Raw genomic sequence first — 17439 nt, 5'->3', positions numbered from 1 at the left:
AATCTTCAGGCAATGCTCAAATCCAACATCTCTACTCAGGCTTTTTGTTCCCCAACCTCAAAATCTAAACTATTCTCTGTCCTGGCACCTCAATGGTGGAAACAGTTTACCTTGGAGGCTAGGATAGCAAAGTCTCTACCATCTTCAATAAACATCAGAAAATGAGTACTTAAAATAGTTCCACTGCCACCAACTCTGTCTGTTGTGTTTTGTTAACTTTTTATGTATTCACTTTTATTATTTGCAGGGTCTTCTTTCCAGTACTGACCTTTGCTGAACAAATTCATTGATTAAATTAGACTTACCACTAAACTGTGTTGTGGTTTCACCTAGCTATTTTAAAATGTGCACTTACAATAAGTTGCTCTGCACAAGAGCATCTGCTAAATTACTAAAATGTAAAAAGGTAAAATAGATAATCGGACTGGTTTTGGATCCATCCATGAATAAGTTCAGTTGTTTTCCTCTTGATTCGATACTCAGAGAAGGTACCAAACAAGTTGACCATGTATTATAGGATTGGTGTTCAGTAAGATAGAGGAATGTGAGAATGTTATTTAAATTATCTTAGAGACCATCTGCAGTGACTCAGGTATGCCTGTCTGATGATTATGTTTGGAAGGGCCCTCCAGGTCTCTGCTCCAGGGTAGCACACAATGACCCTAATATCTCCTGACCTGGCATACTCCACTGGCCTTCGATTTGCATCATCACCATGTGACTTTCTCTCTGTGCCAGAAGTGCTCTTTCTGCTTACATTCACACTTTTTTGTGATTGCATTAATCAGTAGACTAATAACGAAAATAGCAAAAGACAGTTTTGGTGTAAAATATCGATTTAATGGCTAAAATGTAAAAGTAAAATGCAGTAGATAATTGCAGCAGCGTTGTACTCACTGACGGGCATAGCCATTTATGTGATTAAGCAGTGTTTGGCATATTTCACAACTTAGATGTATAAGTGGGAATCTATATTCAATCAAGTAATTATATAATGTGTTAAAATGTCAAAAGGCAGCCCTATGTGAAAACAAAGGGAGGGGGAGCACTTTAAAGGCACTGTATTTGACTGATATGTGTAATCCATTTCAACCGGGGATAGAGTAAATAGAGTAACAGCTGAATGCACACACAAAATGAATTCCAGCTTGAAGCCTAATCGCCTTCACTAGATCATCACTAATTAATTCAGGATAACTATGACTACATCAAAGTGACTACATTATAGATGTGTACTTAGCACATTATAACAAAAAACAGACTAAACATGTAGCAACCTTTAAAAAAATTCAGATCCGGAAAAGATTGGGTAGAAGGAGCAATATCAATAGCGATTGTCCCCAGATTTCAAAAATTCGGGTGGCAGTTAACAAATGTATCCATAATACAACTGCAACTATCCAACATATACAGAAGTCCAACAGAAGACTTCATTTAAATAAAAACAGGATACTCCCACCAGGCAACTGTCAAAAACACTACTTGTATAAAATCAATGTATTTAGTCACAATCAGAAGATAATTTTCTTGTGATCGTGACATACAATATGTTTTGTGATCATAAGTTTCAATAAACAGAAGTGTTTTTTGATTTTGTTATGGTTAAACATTAATCAGGTCTAATGAGTACTTGGAAGAAAGCTATCCCCCACCTCAATTAATTCAGTTTTTACAATGTAATATGTACTTGAGACCATATTCTTCTGGAATAGACTGATAAGGGATTATTTCAGCCTGCTTCTGACTGATTACCTAGTAATTTAACAAGTCAGTTTGAGTGTTCTTATGCACAATGCAATAAGAGCGTGTCAGATGTTATAATACATTTAAGTCATTTAGTCATTGTTATGTAAATCAACTTTGTTCATGTAACTTGTTTGTTTTGGAGGTGACTGGGAAATGTGTATTTCCTTTGTATTTTCTTGATTCCTCACATCCATATTCTTGTCTCAGCACACTGGAGGAAATGTTGAGATTTTCTCCTAAAATGCATTTTTGTGGAGGCAAGGAAAGAGCATTTGAGGAAACAATACAGTTACGATCCTCCCTTTGAGCCTGTCATTTATTACAACTCCCTTAGGACCACAAATACACAAAATAGTGGAAGCAGTATAGGTGTCAGCTGCAGTGGAGCTCCTGGAACAGCTGGGGGTTTAAGTGTCTTACACAAGGGCACAACTGTGGACATTTTTACTGATTATTCTACAATTATTATTCTACATTAAAATGGCCAATACAAAATGTCTCTGACCAAAATAAAACACACGCTGAGCCACCAAGGTTTCTGCTTCCTCAGCCATCATGTCTTTTATCATGAATAGATCCACTCCTATTCATAGAGGTCATATTGTGATCTTGACAAAACATTTTGTTATTTAAGATCATGAGTTCATTATTGATCGCTGCAACAAAATAATTTATTTCATAGTAAATATTATCGTCTTTTTATCTAAAAGAGGGCCGCCTCTTTTTCAATACTCTTCTCTTTAGCACTAAGGGTGGAGGTTTGTACAGGAAAGGTTTTGTCAAATGCACTATGGTCCACACAGTAAGACCCCTTTTCCAGGGACATGCACGATTCAAATCGGTGGCCCCACAGAATCTCATCCTCAGTGTAGGAGGTTCTGGCTTGGCATGTCATACCTACAACACAGGGAAGACAACACTTTTATGACACGTTTTACATGTTTGTTTGTTTTTTTAGCACAGCAAGGCAACTAGGACATGTTTCATTTGTCAACATCTAGCTCTAGGGCTGTTAAAATGATTTTGAACATAATTTCACAGTTTCAAAGCATTCACATCCAACCAACCTGATGCCTCCACTATCCCCTCTAGGATGATAATGATCTCAAATCTCTCCCTTGTCAGGCGCTCAGCCCCAATTTCCCAGAATGGACTGGTCTCGTTGATGACATGGGTGATAGTCTGAGGCTCGACCAACAGGAGCCGGTCTCCTCCAGTATCGTAGCCCAGGTTGATCTCTGACTGCTCCAGCGGTATGAACTCCCCTTCCTTGGTCTGTCTGGACTTGATCAGCTTGGCTCGGATCTTGGCGTCCACCATATGACTCGCCCTCAAGTCTCCAATGCGGAAGAGGAGGCAGAGTTTCTCGTCACGCTCTGATATGACACAGTGCTTGCTGAAGATCAGAGTCTGGGCCCTTTTCTGAGGCCGGGAGATTTTGACGAACATGCATCCCACCATGAGGGCGTCAATGATGGAGCCGATGATTGACTGGGCCATGAGGAGAACCACTCCCTCCATGCAATTGGCCGTCACCAACCTGGAGCCATAGCCAATGGTCCTCTGGCTCTCCACGGACAGAAGCAGCGCAGAAATGAAACTGTCCACGTTCTCAAAGCATGGCCGCCACTTTGGGTCGTGGACGTGGGCCACGTCGTCCCGCAGCCAGGCATCTATGAAGTAGATCTCAGCAAAGGCCACCCACGTGACAATGTAGCACAGGGTAAACACACAGAGGAACCAGCGGTACTTTAGGTCCACCAGAGTGGTGAAGATGTCTGACAGGTACCGGGTCTTGTCCTCGATGGGGCCCAGGTTCACACGACACTTCCCGTCTTTGGTGACGTAGCGTTGGCGCTGCTTGTTGGCGGTGCCATAATTTGGCCTCTCATCTCCGATAAGTTTGCAGTGAGGCATGTGGGGCCTGTTCTGACCCGTCGTCCTGTGGCTATGGCTACTGGTGGTACCAAAGGGGCCACCAAAGGGAGCGCCTGAATGCCACCTGGAGCTAAAACGCTTGAAGTGGCGTCCACGGTAAGGATGGTGAGGAAAGATTGCCTCTGACTCCTCAGTAGGAATGATGTACTGGCAGGTGTCCACCTCCCGCCTGACCAATCCTGGAACAACCTGACCGGGGTCTGGGCTCTGGAGCCGCGTCTGGGGTGGGGCAGGGGGTGCGGTATGGGGTGGCACAGCGGGGGCGGGATGGGGTGGCACAGGGGGGGCGGGCTGGGGTGGCACAGCAGGGAAGTTGTTGTAGTCTTTGTTATTTGAGCTGGGGTTGACTCTTCTGGAGTTAAGCATTGTCACAGCCACGTTGTCTTCTGCTGAAACCTGAACAAAAAAGATATGGTGTAACAACTACTGTTACGTCTAACAACTGTTATGCACATTATGCTCATCATCTACCATGAATATGCGCTGAAAGCATCATGCTGAACACATCCCAGTTAACAATATCCTAAAATACCAATAAACTACATTTATTCTATATATACCTTTGGATATAAGGTTGTGTTGATTCTTGATTCTTTGGATGGTCTGGGGAGGTATGCCAGGAGATGTTTTGCTGTAAGAGTCTGTGCTGGGGGAATTGAGTTCCTTCGTGGGTCAATTCTCGTAGGACTCCTATAGTCTCCGTTATGGGACTCGTGCAGTGTCACCCTGCTGCACATCCTGGTGGAAACCATCAGTGAGACTACCGACGATCCTTGTGCTCTGAGTGGCAGCTGAGCTGCTGGGGGCACCCAGCGTTGCTTTATTGTTCCTGTCGAAGCAAGAGAATGTGATTGAGAGTTTTCAATTAACAACCACTACTGTACTAGAGAGGAGAGAAGAGACGGAATAAAAAACTTCTGCCAAGCAATACTGGTTGAACTTTGTACAGGCATGTGTCACAGTTCAGGGATTGCTGGAGGATTCAATCCAGCAATGGGTCAATGGCTGTATTACTTACAGTATATCCGATACCCTGACGGACTTCTTTAACCAGATGGTTCTCCCCTCCTCTGTATCAAATATTACGTAATACCTCCCCCCTCTCCAAGCAACTTTCAGATCAATCCAATCAGCGGTACGTTGTGATATCATCAGTCTCTGTTGGATCCAATTAAACTGTTGGGATTAAGCCTGATCCTCTAAATTAATCTGGGAACAACCCAGGAGCAAGTAGTGATGGATTTGAGGCGATTACAGACTTGCCCTTGTTTACAAGGGCTAAGATAATTGTTTTGCCCAGATGTGGTCAAAAAACCCCTGGGCAAGTCTGTATTATTACCGGTCTGTACTGTTGTTTGTGTTGTTACTCCATACTGGACAGCCAAACAGCTCAAAGCAGCAGATGTGAGCTCCTGCATGCAAAATTGTGGGACCATGTCAATATCGACTCTGACTCAGAGTGCGGCCGACCATGAGCTGCCTGAGGCATTGTAATCAACAGCTCTAATTATGGTGGGCACTCTACATTTTTTGCCAAAGAAGAACATTTAGAAATGATCTGCTGAATTTTTCAGATGCTACATTTTTGGTTGGCACAAATGTTTAACAACATTTGTAAATTTGCTGATTTTATACAGATGGGCTTTTGCATTTCTGAGACGTTTAGAACAGCGATGTAAGTCACATAATCCTACAACTTACATTGACGTAACGTACACTCAAAAGTATTCACTTTTGACTCTTCTAAATTGTAACCTTACATCAACCTCCCTAGAATCAGAGCAGCGAAAGAACCAAAATGTAGAAATGAGCTGAACAACCAGGTGCAACTCTAAAACCCCAGAAGAGAACAGTGGAGGACTGAAGGTACGCATGTCTGTACATGAAGGAGAGGCATCATAACTCATTTCCAAAAAGAACAACTGAATGAACCATACCTTAATAGAGATATCAATCATCTTTCTCAGTGTTGGCTCATCTTCCACCAGAGGGATAACAAGTAGCTTTAAAAATGTGTTGTGGCTGTTTGAGTAGGAATGCTGTGCTGTGGTGCCTCTCCAGTGATGTCAAAGCAAACTGGCAGGGCGCCTGTTGTCCAGCTGTGGACCAGACGGGGCTGTCCCTTTATCCCCCCTCACCTCCCCCTTCTATTGGTCAGAGCGGTCAGCTGTCAATCTTCTTGTGGAGTTAGCAGGGCTAGCGAGCTGTGCAGGAAGTAATGCAGCACCATGGGAAGTGAAAAACAAACAAACAAAATACAATACTGGACTGTTACTTTGACTAGATCCAATGTAGAGTCTTCATCCATTGATCAATAGTTTTGTGTGTTTGTGTGCAGAATATTTGTATGTTTTGTATTTTATTAGAAAATACCAACATTTTAAATATTTGAGGAGGTTGAAAATGTTACCGATACAGAAATAACGTAAACGGCTACACTTTTCTTTGATATTTAAATACAGGTCGCAGAAAATCTAATAATATTTTGCAAGGCACTGTATACCACAGATAAAATTGGTGACTGACTTGAATTATCCACCAGTATGAAATGTGAGACAGATCAGCAACACCCAGGAGGTAGCCATGGATGTGTTAGCCACTACCATCTGCAGAAGCCACCAGTAGAACTACAGATAATATACTGCAAGGTGCCAACCACTAGTTGGCCTCAAAATCAGGATGGCCAGGTTATATTTTGCTTTAAAGAGGTATTAAATATATACTAAAAATAAAAGCTCAGATTGTATACTTTAACCTCACAGAAATAGTTCATTTATACTCCAAAAATCATTTGGAGTACAGAGACAAAAAAGAAAGAAAGAAATGTGTCAAATTATGTTTGTGTATCAGAAATATAGATTAAAAAAAGGAGAAAAGAAAAGAAAAAGGAGGAACACAGAAAAGAACAACAGAAAGAACAGAAAGTTTGAAAGTTTATTGAGCGCGCACATAGGTTTCCAGATGTGGAAAACAGTTTGAAGGAAAGGCTTACATATATAAAATACAAAACAATAAAACAAAGGAATCTGTGAATTTCTAAGCATCTAAATCATCAGCTTGTTGTTCACGGCAATCCTAATTTAACATGACAAACGTAAAATATCTACGAAACAAACAAAATTACTCTTCTTGTGTTTTCATGGTCTTAAAACACACCTGCATAGGTTCAAGGCACTAACAGCTCCCCTGGCATATGTGATTACCATTCGAGTGTTTAAGATCTGCCTTATGTCACTCAGAATCCCCCTTAAATGTTCTGGCTTAGAAAAATATGACAAAAGCACATTAAAAATGAATATAAAAAAACAACGTTGCACTACTAGGCACAATTCCAGCATTTGTCCCGACCCTGACACTCAGCAGTCGACCTATGACCCCGGGGCCCTTACTTGACGGCAACAGCAGATGTGTTGGTGATGGACTCCATGATGGCGGCCAGGCGACTGCACAGGTCATGGGGCACTTTGGAGCGCACCGTGGGTGGATCCTTTAGGACCACCATCTCTGTTGAGCAGTCCAGGACTCTGGGCAGAAACTCACCCAACTTCTCCTGTAGCGAGTCTGAGGAGGGACGCAAGAAGAGGGAGAGACTGAGAAGTAAAACGCAATCAAGACGGCCAGGCGAGCCAGGGTGCCACACGGGGGAGGATGTAACCGAGACGTCGTGAAAAACAAACAAACGTAGGTCCTGACCTTCCAGGTCCACCCCCAGGTAGGAGCACCAGTGGCTGCGGATAGCCTCCATTGTGTCCAGGTCCTCCTGGCTGACCGTGTCCGGCCGGCTCATCAGTTGCATGCAGGGGATGACTGCCTCATTCATGATGACCACGCCGTCCTCCACATCGCTTACCTCACTGCTCCTGAACAGCATGGCCGCGTTGTCATTCACCTCCTAGGAAGAGGGAGGAGGAGGGAGATCCGGGGGAAACCATGAGACTTCCAAGTATATTATTTTTTACAAGAGCATCTGTAGAACAGCCGAATGAGCAGCCTTAATACGAATGCACACTGAGAGGTATGTAGTCTACATATGGATGAAGTGGTCATAGTAGCAGACCTATTTTAATCTTTCAAACTGTAGCACAAAGGTTAGCATCTTATTCTGTTAAACCTTTACATACATTTCAAACTTTCTCATCAAGTCCAACATTTCATTTATTGGTTTTTGCCAACTTATGCAACTTCCTCTGCAGAACCCCGGGGCATTGTGGGAATTTGAACTCCTGGTCATAATGATTCCGGTGTACTTTGAGTGCTACCGCTCGAAGCCTCTTTCACAGTGACGTAACGACATGATAAGTAGCACTCACTTTGAGACACCTCCTCCTGTGAAGTGCAATAAGCGACTGATCCACCCCTCTCCTGTCCCCTCTCCTCAGCAGCATGGCGTTGTCTTTGTAAGCGTGGTTAAGGTAATTCAACGCCTCGCGCACCCTGGTGGCACACAAGAACCACATCACCACAACCAGTCAGCCAAATGATGACGTCACGCCAGGCGGTCAGCCCACTGATGACGTCACGCCAGGCGGTCCGCCCACTGATGACGTCACGCCAGGCGGTCCGCCCACTGATGACGTCACGCCAGGCGGTCCGCCCACTGATGACGTCACACCAGACGGTCCGCCCACTCAAACCACCAAACAGGCTGATCACGTAGGGGCAGAGCCCCGTTTGCCATGACAACACCTACTTTCCATGCTGGTACTGTTCCAGGCCTGTCAGCAGGTAGACAAACACTGTCCGGAACAGGCTGTAGTCATCATGCCATTGCTGAGAAGACACAGTCAACACACAGACACAGTCAATTCAAGTTTGGCTGGTGTCCAATAGAGGAGTTTGGGTGTAAATAATGTAGCGCTCCCTCAATCGACATCCCAGGCGAGTTTGATAAAGGGTTATGTTAAGATGAGCGTTTTTAAAATGTTCATAAGTGCGCCATTACTCATTGATTGTCTTGGGCTCTTATCAATCGGTGGAACAGACCGGTTAACAGTGGTGCCAAAAAAACACTTACATATTCATATTTTATACATTTAGACAGATACGGTGGGAAAAGAGTGAGGAGCTTCTGCTGATAGAGTAACAAGCTGAATTCAAATCCACGCAGTGCTGTATAATAGGAACGTAGCTACGGACACACACCATATACTCTTCCATGTCCATATCCTCTGGCTTGATGAGGCGTAGTTTGGCACGAGCCTCCCTCATGATGCTGATGGACCTACACAGGACGACACGGGGAGGGGTAACATGCGCCACGGTGAATTATCTATGAACATTAGTGATTGTGCTCGGCCGTAGGCAATCATGGGCAAATTGTGACGGAGATCTAGAAATATTAAGCAGTCTACAGTGACCTGTCGGTGTAAGGTCATTTGTCGATCTGACTCATGCCGTTGTATTGATGCTTTAGGAACATGCCTTTGTCAAGAGACTTGACTGTAAATATGCAGTAATATCTACAGTAGTTCCTTCAAAATACCTGGGTTAAATGCGTGGTGGTGTATTTGAGTGGTAGTGTGTTTGAGCTTAGAAGTATTTTTTATAAAAAACAAACAAAAAATATGCTAAATCATTTAAAAGATTTTCCCAGAAAAGGTGGGCTAACTGTGACGTAAAATAAAAAAGCGAGTGAACTCCATTATGCATACTAGAGTTACTGAATAACAGTTTTTGTAACTACTTCAATTAACAATCAACAAGGAATACTTGAAATATACAGTCATTTCAATACTATTTTACCCAGGTCTGAATCTTAATGATTATGATGATAGATTATTTGGAATTGTTCAAAATCACTGTAACAAGCAGCAAACAGAATGGAAACGACGACGTTCTTACATCTCCATTTCTCCGTATTTCAGAGACAGGAGCTGACTGACCTGTCATCGAAGCTGAGGTTGCGGTCGGTAAAGCCCTCCAGCAGGGTCCTCTCGATGACCCGGTTGGGCGCCTGGTTCTGGAAGAAGTAGACCAGTGCGTGGTGCAGACGTGGGTCTCGCTGGGGAGTGGTCTCCTCCTGGGACAACTCAAACAGACGGGAGTACTCCTCGTGGAACGCCTAGGGGGAGGGGTGTGTTAGTGCGTGTGTCTTCGTGCTCTTTGTCAGTTACTGATGTGTGAGTGGTACAAACAACACCTCGACTGGACTTTTTTTTTTCTTCAAACAAGCCCCAAGCTTGCCAGGACCCCCCCCCTGGAAGTCCCCCTGGAGGGACAGACACACAGTTGACATGTATGGCATGTCGGAAGGACATGAGGGGGTCTACCTTGATGAGGCCAGCCTCAGGGCCGTCGCTGTCAAACACTTGTCTGGCTTTAGCTATGGCCATGATGATGCCCTGCATGGCTGGAGTCAGCATCATCTGAAACACAGCGCCACGCAGGACCGACAGTGGGGATTAGAGCGACGCCAAGCACACACCAACCTGTATATCAGCAATGGGGTTTTCAACGGCCCATGCATGCTGTATCCATTCAGTCAATACATCCAAACAATGATATTATGGCAGAGACTAACATGTATCTAAACGAGGGCCTATAGAACGCAGCATGACATGGGCCGTAGATCTGAATGTGTTTTAAGGGCCGGCTCTCTTACCTCTTCATTGTAACCGTCCGTGTCGGCCCGGACCAGGATCTTTCCCACGTTGGGAATCTCCACCTCTGACACCATGTCCTCTGATTGCTGGTGTCTGCGTGTAGACGCGGCCGAGGCATCTTGACCATCCGTGCCATCTACCTGGCTGTCGGGTGCTTCCGCAGCTTCCCCCCGGGCCTCGGTGACCTCAGGCCTGCCGTCGGCCTCAGGGGATACGCCTGTGGAGGGGTCAGGGATTACAGCCGCGGCCTGGGCCTGACCGCTCGTCTCCGCTGCAGGGCTGAGAGACCGTGGTGGGGGCAGCTGCTAAGGATATGAGGATGACATCAAGTCTTATAGTTAATAATAGTTGTTCGACGTGCATACCTGTTTGGTACATGTCTGGTAACAAACAGAGACAAAAATGGCTAATGGTTACATAATGAAACGGCAGGATACTGCGCTGTATATCAGCGAGAACAACAACATCTGATACATCAACATGCATCTAAACAAAACAAACTACAGGACATAGTGTGGAATAGCATGCTCGTAATGTTTTATCAAAACTCATTTGTATTTAGATATGTATGAATTTTAACCTTTTTTTTTTATGTGTTTAGGTTCTTCCTTCATTGCAATGTTTTCACAGTTTCAAAAATGATACAGTTAGTGGAGTGGATTTGAGGTATATATATGTATGTATTTCTGACATGTTTAAAGACGTTAAAAGTTAGGCCAACAGGATTAATAAAAAAAAATGTACCCCAATTTATGCCACTTAATTTCCCTGACTGAATGCTTTTTTGAATGATTAACTCAAGTTGTAGAGTCTACATTTACTAAACAGGCACTTATAAAATAATGGACGTTTAATAAAACTAAAAACAACATTAACTGACCACTAGAGGTCACATGTGTACCATTTACGATGAGTGCTGTTTGCTGTTTGTCCAGCAGGAAGCACATCCAGCAAGCAAAGGACACACAGGCCTGACCCCGAGAATTGGTCCAAGCAAGCAACGAAAGTCTAGTTGCGGAATACGCCAGAACTCAAACTTACCAACGGTAAAGTACAGTAACAGCAATAAATAACTCAAGTTCTATTTAAAGCTAGGCCTGTCACTACCCACAGCTCCTCTGTGTTCTGTCAGTGTCCCCAAAAACCCCTAGTGGTAAACCAGCTGGGGACTGTCCCTCTTGGCGAGCAGTGAACTACCTGTAGTTAATCTAGTAAACAACAGGTGGTTTAACTAGATAAACTGTCCAGGTTGGCAAGCAGAAGCTTAGTGATAGTTGATGTAAATTCAAATGTTTGTAGTGTTTTCACTCATTAATCGCTGTTTTGCCAGGTAATTTTGCAGTTAACTCTTGGTCTACACTGCTTATAAAATGTTGGTGAAGTATCATTTCAAAGTAGCTTCAACAACACGGGTGTCCAGTGAATGGATGCTATGGCCTTATTGCCTTCAAACGGGGGGGGGTTAGTAATTAGAATAGCCTTTCAGTCATGAAATACTGGACCAAAAATAACGCTCACCCGCACCACCTTTGGCTAAAACTCAGATAAGTGCGCCACAGGTTAGCCGAGAGGGAAAGAAACAGCTGCCACTGGGCTATTTACAGCCACTGTTTAAAATAAAGACACAAAAACGACTCCCAGAATAACACATAAGATGTTGTTTGTGTCAGACTATATCAATGGGTCACACAGCTGCTAACAGCAGCTATCCCCACTCAGCATGAGACTTGATTCCCCTGGGTCTCAGGTCACAAGCCCTTGTCCCGCACCCCCCCCCCCGCCCACCTGACTGTGTTCCTGCCTCTCCCCTTCCTCTGGCGTGACTGAACCAGCCTGCTGGTCGTCTTCCGTGCTGCTGCCAGGGCTTTCTGGTGAGTCAGGGACTGGTGATGGAGGCTGGCTTCTTGGGACCGGCTCTGGAATAAGGCAAAGCGGTGGTGGAGTTCAAATGTAGGCTTACACATTAATTATATAACACAAATAAAAATCTTAATTTAGGCTATTCATTTCACACATTATTAAAATGTTGTTTTGCCTTTACACAGCCATCCTAAAACACCAGAATCACGTAGCCCTGGCGTGTACAGTACATATATTTCCAAACCAACCTCCAAGTTCCACTGTTGGTACCGCAGCTGGTTCTGCCTCTGGTTCCTGTTCCTGCTCCCCAGTGGGTTCCAGGGCATGTCCTGGTTCTGCTGGCTGATCTTGACTGGGACCACAAGGGGAGGGCGAGGCTGCTGTGGGGGCTGCCGGCTCGTCCCGTGGTGGCTGACAGAACTGTTCCTCCCAGTCCTTCAGCTCCTGCTGGAACCAGCGGTTGTCCTCTCTGACGTAGCGCCTGAGGACTGCTGGCAGGCTGTCCATGCCCTTGGTGGCCTGTCCTGTCTCGTTGTCTGTGTCCTCTATGGACAAAAAGACATCTGCCATTTAAAAACCGCAACACAGTGAACTAACTGATTACAGTCAATGCGTCTGAATCTGTTACCACAACGTTTTATAAGTTGGAAAACATCCTGGAAAGGACAATGAACTCTTTTTTCAAGCACAATCTTTCCAGATCCTTTATATTATTGTCTGTGGTTATAGGCAGCCCTCTTCTATTCAAAACAAAGGTTTTTAATGATCCTTTAAGTCAGGGATTGATACTGAGATTGTCATTTCAAAATGGCGATTATGTGGTCAATACACCATTTCTTTGATTCATGTGTACTTGGTTATCTGAAACATTGTTTTGCTGGATGATCCGCTCCTTCTGGCAGAAGCAACCAGGTTTTTATGCAGAAATATCCTGATATAGGTAGCATTAACGATACCTTCTTAACAAGGAACAATGGAAGCAAAACTCTCCCATGAAATGACATTTTACAGTAGTTACGGGTTCATCTCCGCTCATGTATTCTCATTTGAACATAAAACCCATCAGTGGAGCGTGTGGCCAAAGAGCTCTACTCTCATGTCCTTCAACATATGTAGACAAGTAGAGGTCAAGTAGAGGTCATTTTACTAAACAGCCTTGATACCTGGACTGGCGACAGTGCTTTGGCAGATGTCATGACAACAGAGCTCAATCGATCACACCATCAGTCCCTGATATACACAGCTACAGGTGAACACGGACGGAGGCTGCGGCTACCTGCGATTAGATGAGGTAAGTTGTCATTGATGTACATGAGGCAGTAGGCGCTGGCATTTGTGATGCCTCCGTATGAGTCCCTGACCAGCTCCTCCCACGAGGACTCCGTGACGATGACGTCATTGTACTTCATCCAGTGCTGGTTGTGATGGTCGTAGATGTAAGCCCAATAGTGGCCTGCCGAGGCCTGTCCCTCGTGGACGAGGACGGCGTGGAGTCGGTACGGCACCTTTGCAGATCAGACAGGAGGTTCGGATCAGTAAAGCTTCAGAAGTTAGCGTCTATAGTTGGTTGTTCACACATCAACCAAATGCTCTGACCTGCCTTTGCTCTGTTACTAGGTTAGCCTGCCACAGCGTCTCATTACTGTACTCATTCCATTGTTTTTATGAACCTCTCATGACTTTGGACCCCCATGAACTCTTTGTTCCCACCAGGTGTCCTGTTGCTTTTGCCTCACAATGGTGCATGTGTCACTACAGTGTATGCTGCAGATAGTGATAATTTGATAAAGCCTGTGATAATGTGATAATCCTGACATGCCAACAAAGGCAACAATATCTCACTCTGCGGAAGTAAAGATATAACAATGCATTTCTGTGTGTGGGTGTGCGCGCATGTGTATATTCATGGTAATTAGTGTAGTCACTAGTTGTGATAGACCATTAATTTCGTGCCAAATGAAGTACCTGACAAGCTTTCCAAGAAGTATTATTACACAATACCGGTGACACATTCAAACTGACAGTGACATTAGTGAATCACACATTCAAACTGACAGTGACATTAGTGAATCACACGTTCAAACTGACAGTGACATTAGTGAATCACGCATTCAAACTGACAGTGACATTAGTGAATCACACGTTCAAACTGACAGTGACATTAGTGAATCACGCATTCAAACTGACAGTGACATTAGTGAATCACACATTCAAACTGACAGTGACATTAGTGAATCACGCATTCAAACTGACAGTGACATTAGTGAATCACACATTCAAACTGACAGTGACATTAGTGAATCACGCATTCAAACTGACAGTGACATTAGTGAATCACGCATTCAAACTGACAGTGACATTAGTGAATCACGCATTCAAACTGACAGTGACATTAGTGAATCACGCATTCAAACTGACAGTGACATTAGTGAATCACACGTTCAAACTGACAGTGACATTAGTGAATCACGCATTCAAACTGACAGTGACATTAGTGAATCACACATTCAAACTGACAGTGACATTAGTGAATCACATATTCAAACTGACAGTGACATTAGTGAATCACGCATTCAAACTGAGAGTGACATTAGTGAATCACACATTCAAACTGACAGTGACATTAGTGAATCACACATTCAAACTGATAGTGACATTAGTGAATCACGCATTCAAACTGACAGTGACATGAGTGAATCACATATTCAAACTGACAGTGACATTAGTGAATCACACATTCAAACTGACAGTGACATTAGTGAATCACACATTCAAACTGACAAAGTGACATTAGTGAATCACACATTTAAAGTGACATTAGTGAATCATATGTTTAACCTGATAAAGTAAAATTTGTGAATCATGTTTAAGCGATACCGGTTAATCACATGTTCAACATGATAAAGTACAGTAATATGAAAAAATCTGTTTTTACCTGACAAAGTGAAATTAGTTAATCACATGCTTTATCCTAACATGGACTGTCAGATAGATGAGTAAAAGCGATCTTACCTGACACAAGCTGTTATCCGAGTACATGCCTTCCAGCTCTTGACTGACCCTGTCGATGCTGGCCTTTAGCTCTGAGCACAGAGACATAGACACACAGATCAATGCGGTGCACCTGGGGCCGTTCCACACACACACACACCAGAGTAGACACTAGTGGATAACTGACAGCTACTGGAAAACCAATGGAAAACAATCACTACAAATGTACAATACAATAATGACTGATACACAGCTCAACTCATGGAATATCATTTTGCTATTTCTATGAACGTTTTAGAAAGCAAGCGCTTTGGCCTATGGTGATCAAGCAGCCCAGACCACTGCCTCCGGTTTACTGTAGTAGCATGGGTTCTAATCACCACTGCATTCCAGCAAAAACCCTTTCACACACATGTCTAACCAATCATAGGATGTTTAGGTTCATATGTGGTGTTAACAGACAAGATAACGGCTTAACTTGAACTCGGAAATACAGAGGTGCTAACGTTAGTAAGTCCAAGTGGATTTCAGCCAACCGTTTATGTTGTTCTCCACCTCTGTCCTCCAGCGCTGTAGGCAGGTCTTGACGAAGCGCAGCTCCTCCTCTGCGACACAGTGGGGGGCTGGGTGAGGTGGGCTGTCCATTATGGGTCTACACTGTGTGAAGGGTTTGTAGATGGGCGTCCTCTGGCCCAAGGGAGGCTGCTGCTGGCAGGCAGGGCCATCAGATGGGCCTGCTTCTCCTGGCTCCTGGCACTGACTGAGAAAACCAACAGAGGAAAGGCAACACTGTTGGTGTGTAAATCTAAGGAATGTAGTCTCTAAATGTGTCCTGCTCCGTCTAAACCGAAAAACTCGTAGCTGTCTCTGTCCAAAGTCCTCCTGGTTGTGTTGCACATCAAGTAGTGGAGTGGCAGATAACTGACAATTTCATCTGCCACTCCACTGACCATTCCTCCCCCAACGATTGTCCCTGTCCTCGTCCATCTGGTCATGGTGCTGACTTAGATTATGTTTTACAGACTCAGCCCAGATGCATTTATCAATTATTACAATTTGTACTCTTAAAATCTTAACCCGGCATAGCCAGAAGAGGACTGGCCACCCCTCAAAGCCTGGTTCCTCTCTAGGTTTCCTCCAAAGTTTCGGCACTTTTAGGGAGTTTTTCCGGCTGGGTGTTTTGTAAAAGCACTCCGTGTCAACCGCTGATGTAAAAAGGGCTTCATAAAATAAATGTGATTGATTGATGGGGTTGAGAGGCACAAATACAGTGAAGCATTGCAATCTTATTTAGTAGCCAGAAGGAGCTACCGGTGGGTGACGACCGAGCTAGATGCTGACAACCTGTACATGCACGCACAGGTCTGACTAGTGTATTGAGCCAGTTGTCCCAGAGGTAATTGCCTGGTGTCGTTGGCGTCTGCGTGCTGGAGGTTGCTGCTGGACGGGGTGGGGGAGGAGGAAGCCGGCCTCACGTCTTCAGCTGGGGACACACTGCTGGGCTTAGTGCAGGCAAACTCCAACACATACTGTAACATGTCTGCCAGTGGATACTTAACAGGCCCGGAGCCATAGTGTCTGTAGCTGGAAACAGAAGGAGACAGAGGATAAACTGATGGTAAAGTGGCAAACTGTTTTAAACAAACGATTTCATTAAAAACATTTCAGTCATGAAATATGTCCTACATGAATGAAAATGCCCGTACAAGCTGATGATGTATTCCCTCTTAGTAGACACACTTGGAGGTATCCATCCAACATTCAGTAGTACATAATCTCAGTGAAAACAGATGAACTACAGGAAACCACTCTACGATGTCTACTGGCTTGTACTGACTTCATGTAAAACTCACCACTCCAGTTTTTGTTGCAGGACTGTGAGCTGCTCCTTCAGTTTCTTGGCCTCTCCTCTCCTGCTATGGGTCTGCTCATTGTTTTTGTGAAGGTATCTGTTCACATACAGTAAACTTCGTTTACAACAAAAATAGTTTAGTTGATTCTGAATCCTCAAGATCAAAAACAACAACAAATGAAGGACAATGTACACATCATTTCATTGGTTTCTCTTTACAGAATAGAATATATATGTATTCTCCAGCCTGAGAATTACAATTCCATCCTTTATGTAGAATATGCATGAAAATTTGATTCATGACTTCCATAACTTTAGCAATGCAATCTAATAATCCATGGAAGAAATCAGGTCCTGTTTATTTTTAAATGGCCAAATGACCTTTAGGTACCAGTATTTCACATGCTTAGAGGTCCTTATTACTTCCACTGATTTATAGTTAGTAGAGGT

At 44.0% G+C, this 17439-nt stretch overlaps 1 protein-coding gene and 1 long non-coding RNA gene across 7 annotated transcripts in view; both read right to left on the bottom strand.

The window, feature by feature from the left end:
• Window positions 1-2046: 2046 nt before the first annotated feature.
• Window positions 2047-5891, bottom strand: LOC105023962. Of its 2 annotated transcripts, none has more exons than XR_829014.5 (4): window positions 5622-5891; window positions 4245-4513; window positions 2814-4080; window positions 2047-2643 (listed from the first exon to the last, which is right to left on the bottom strand). It is a non-coding gene; the product is annotated as a G protein-activated inward rectifier potassium channel 3 (long non-coding RNA). The 2 variants fall into 2 exon arrangements; XR_004575994.1 differs by lacking the exon at window positions 5622-5891 and adding an exon at window positions 4703-4712.
• A 713-nt stretch (window positions 5892-6604) lies between these two features.
• usp28 (ubiquitin specific peptidase 28) overlaps window positions 6605-17439 on the bottom strand; it is a 30550-nt gene continuing 19715 nt past the window's right edge. For 3 of the 5 annotated variants that reach the window (XM_020048687.3, XM_010893529.5, XM_010893530.5), the window contains exons 12-26: window positions 16991-17104; window positions 16542-16721; window positions 15674-15897; window positions 15159-15229; window positions 13423-13651; window positions 12395-12691; window positions 12072-12202; window positions 10286-10591; window positions 9954-10049; window positions 9567-9745; window positions 8827-8905; window positions 8375-8454; window positions 7995-8118; window positions 7378-7576; window positions 6605-7245 (exon numbers count right to left, since the gene is read on the bottom strand). In XM_020048687.3, coding sequence (XP_019904246.2) covers window positions 7070-7245; window positions 7378-7576; window positions 7995-8118; window positions 8375-8454; window positions 8827-8905; window positions 9567-9745; window positions 9954-10049; window positions 10286-10591; window positions 12072-12202; window positions 12395-12691; window positions 13423-13651; window positions 15159-15229; window positions 15674-15897; window positions 16542-16721; window positions 16991-17104 — 2485 coding nt within the window. In that variant the 3' untranslated portion in view covers window positions 6605-7069. The remainder of the gene's footprint in view (window positions 7246-7377; window positions 7577-7994; window positions 8119-8374; window positions 8455-8826; window positions 8906-9566; window positions 9746-9953; window positions 10050-10285; window positions 10592-12071; window positions 12203-12394; window positions 12692-13422; window positions 13652-15158; window positions 15230-15673; window positions 15898-16541; window positions 16722-16990; window positions 17105-17439) is intronic. The other 2 variants (XM_020048686.3, XM_010893531.5) reach the window with 2 other exon arrangements.

Source organism: Esox lucius, chromosome 7, assembly GCF_011004845.1.
Source record: "Esox lucius isolate fEsoLuc1 chromosome 7, fEsoLuc1.pri, whole genome shotgun sequence".
NCBI lineage: Eukaryota > Metazoa > Chordata > Actinopteri > Esociformes > Esocidae > Esox > Esox lucius.
This window is presented reverse-complemented; position numbering and strand designations above follow the sequence as displayed.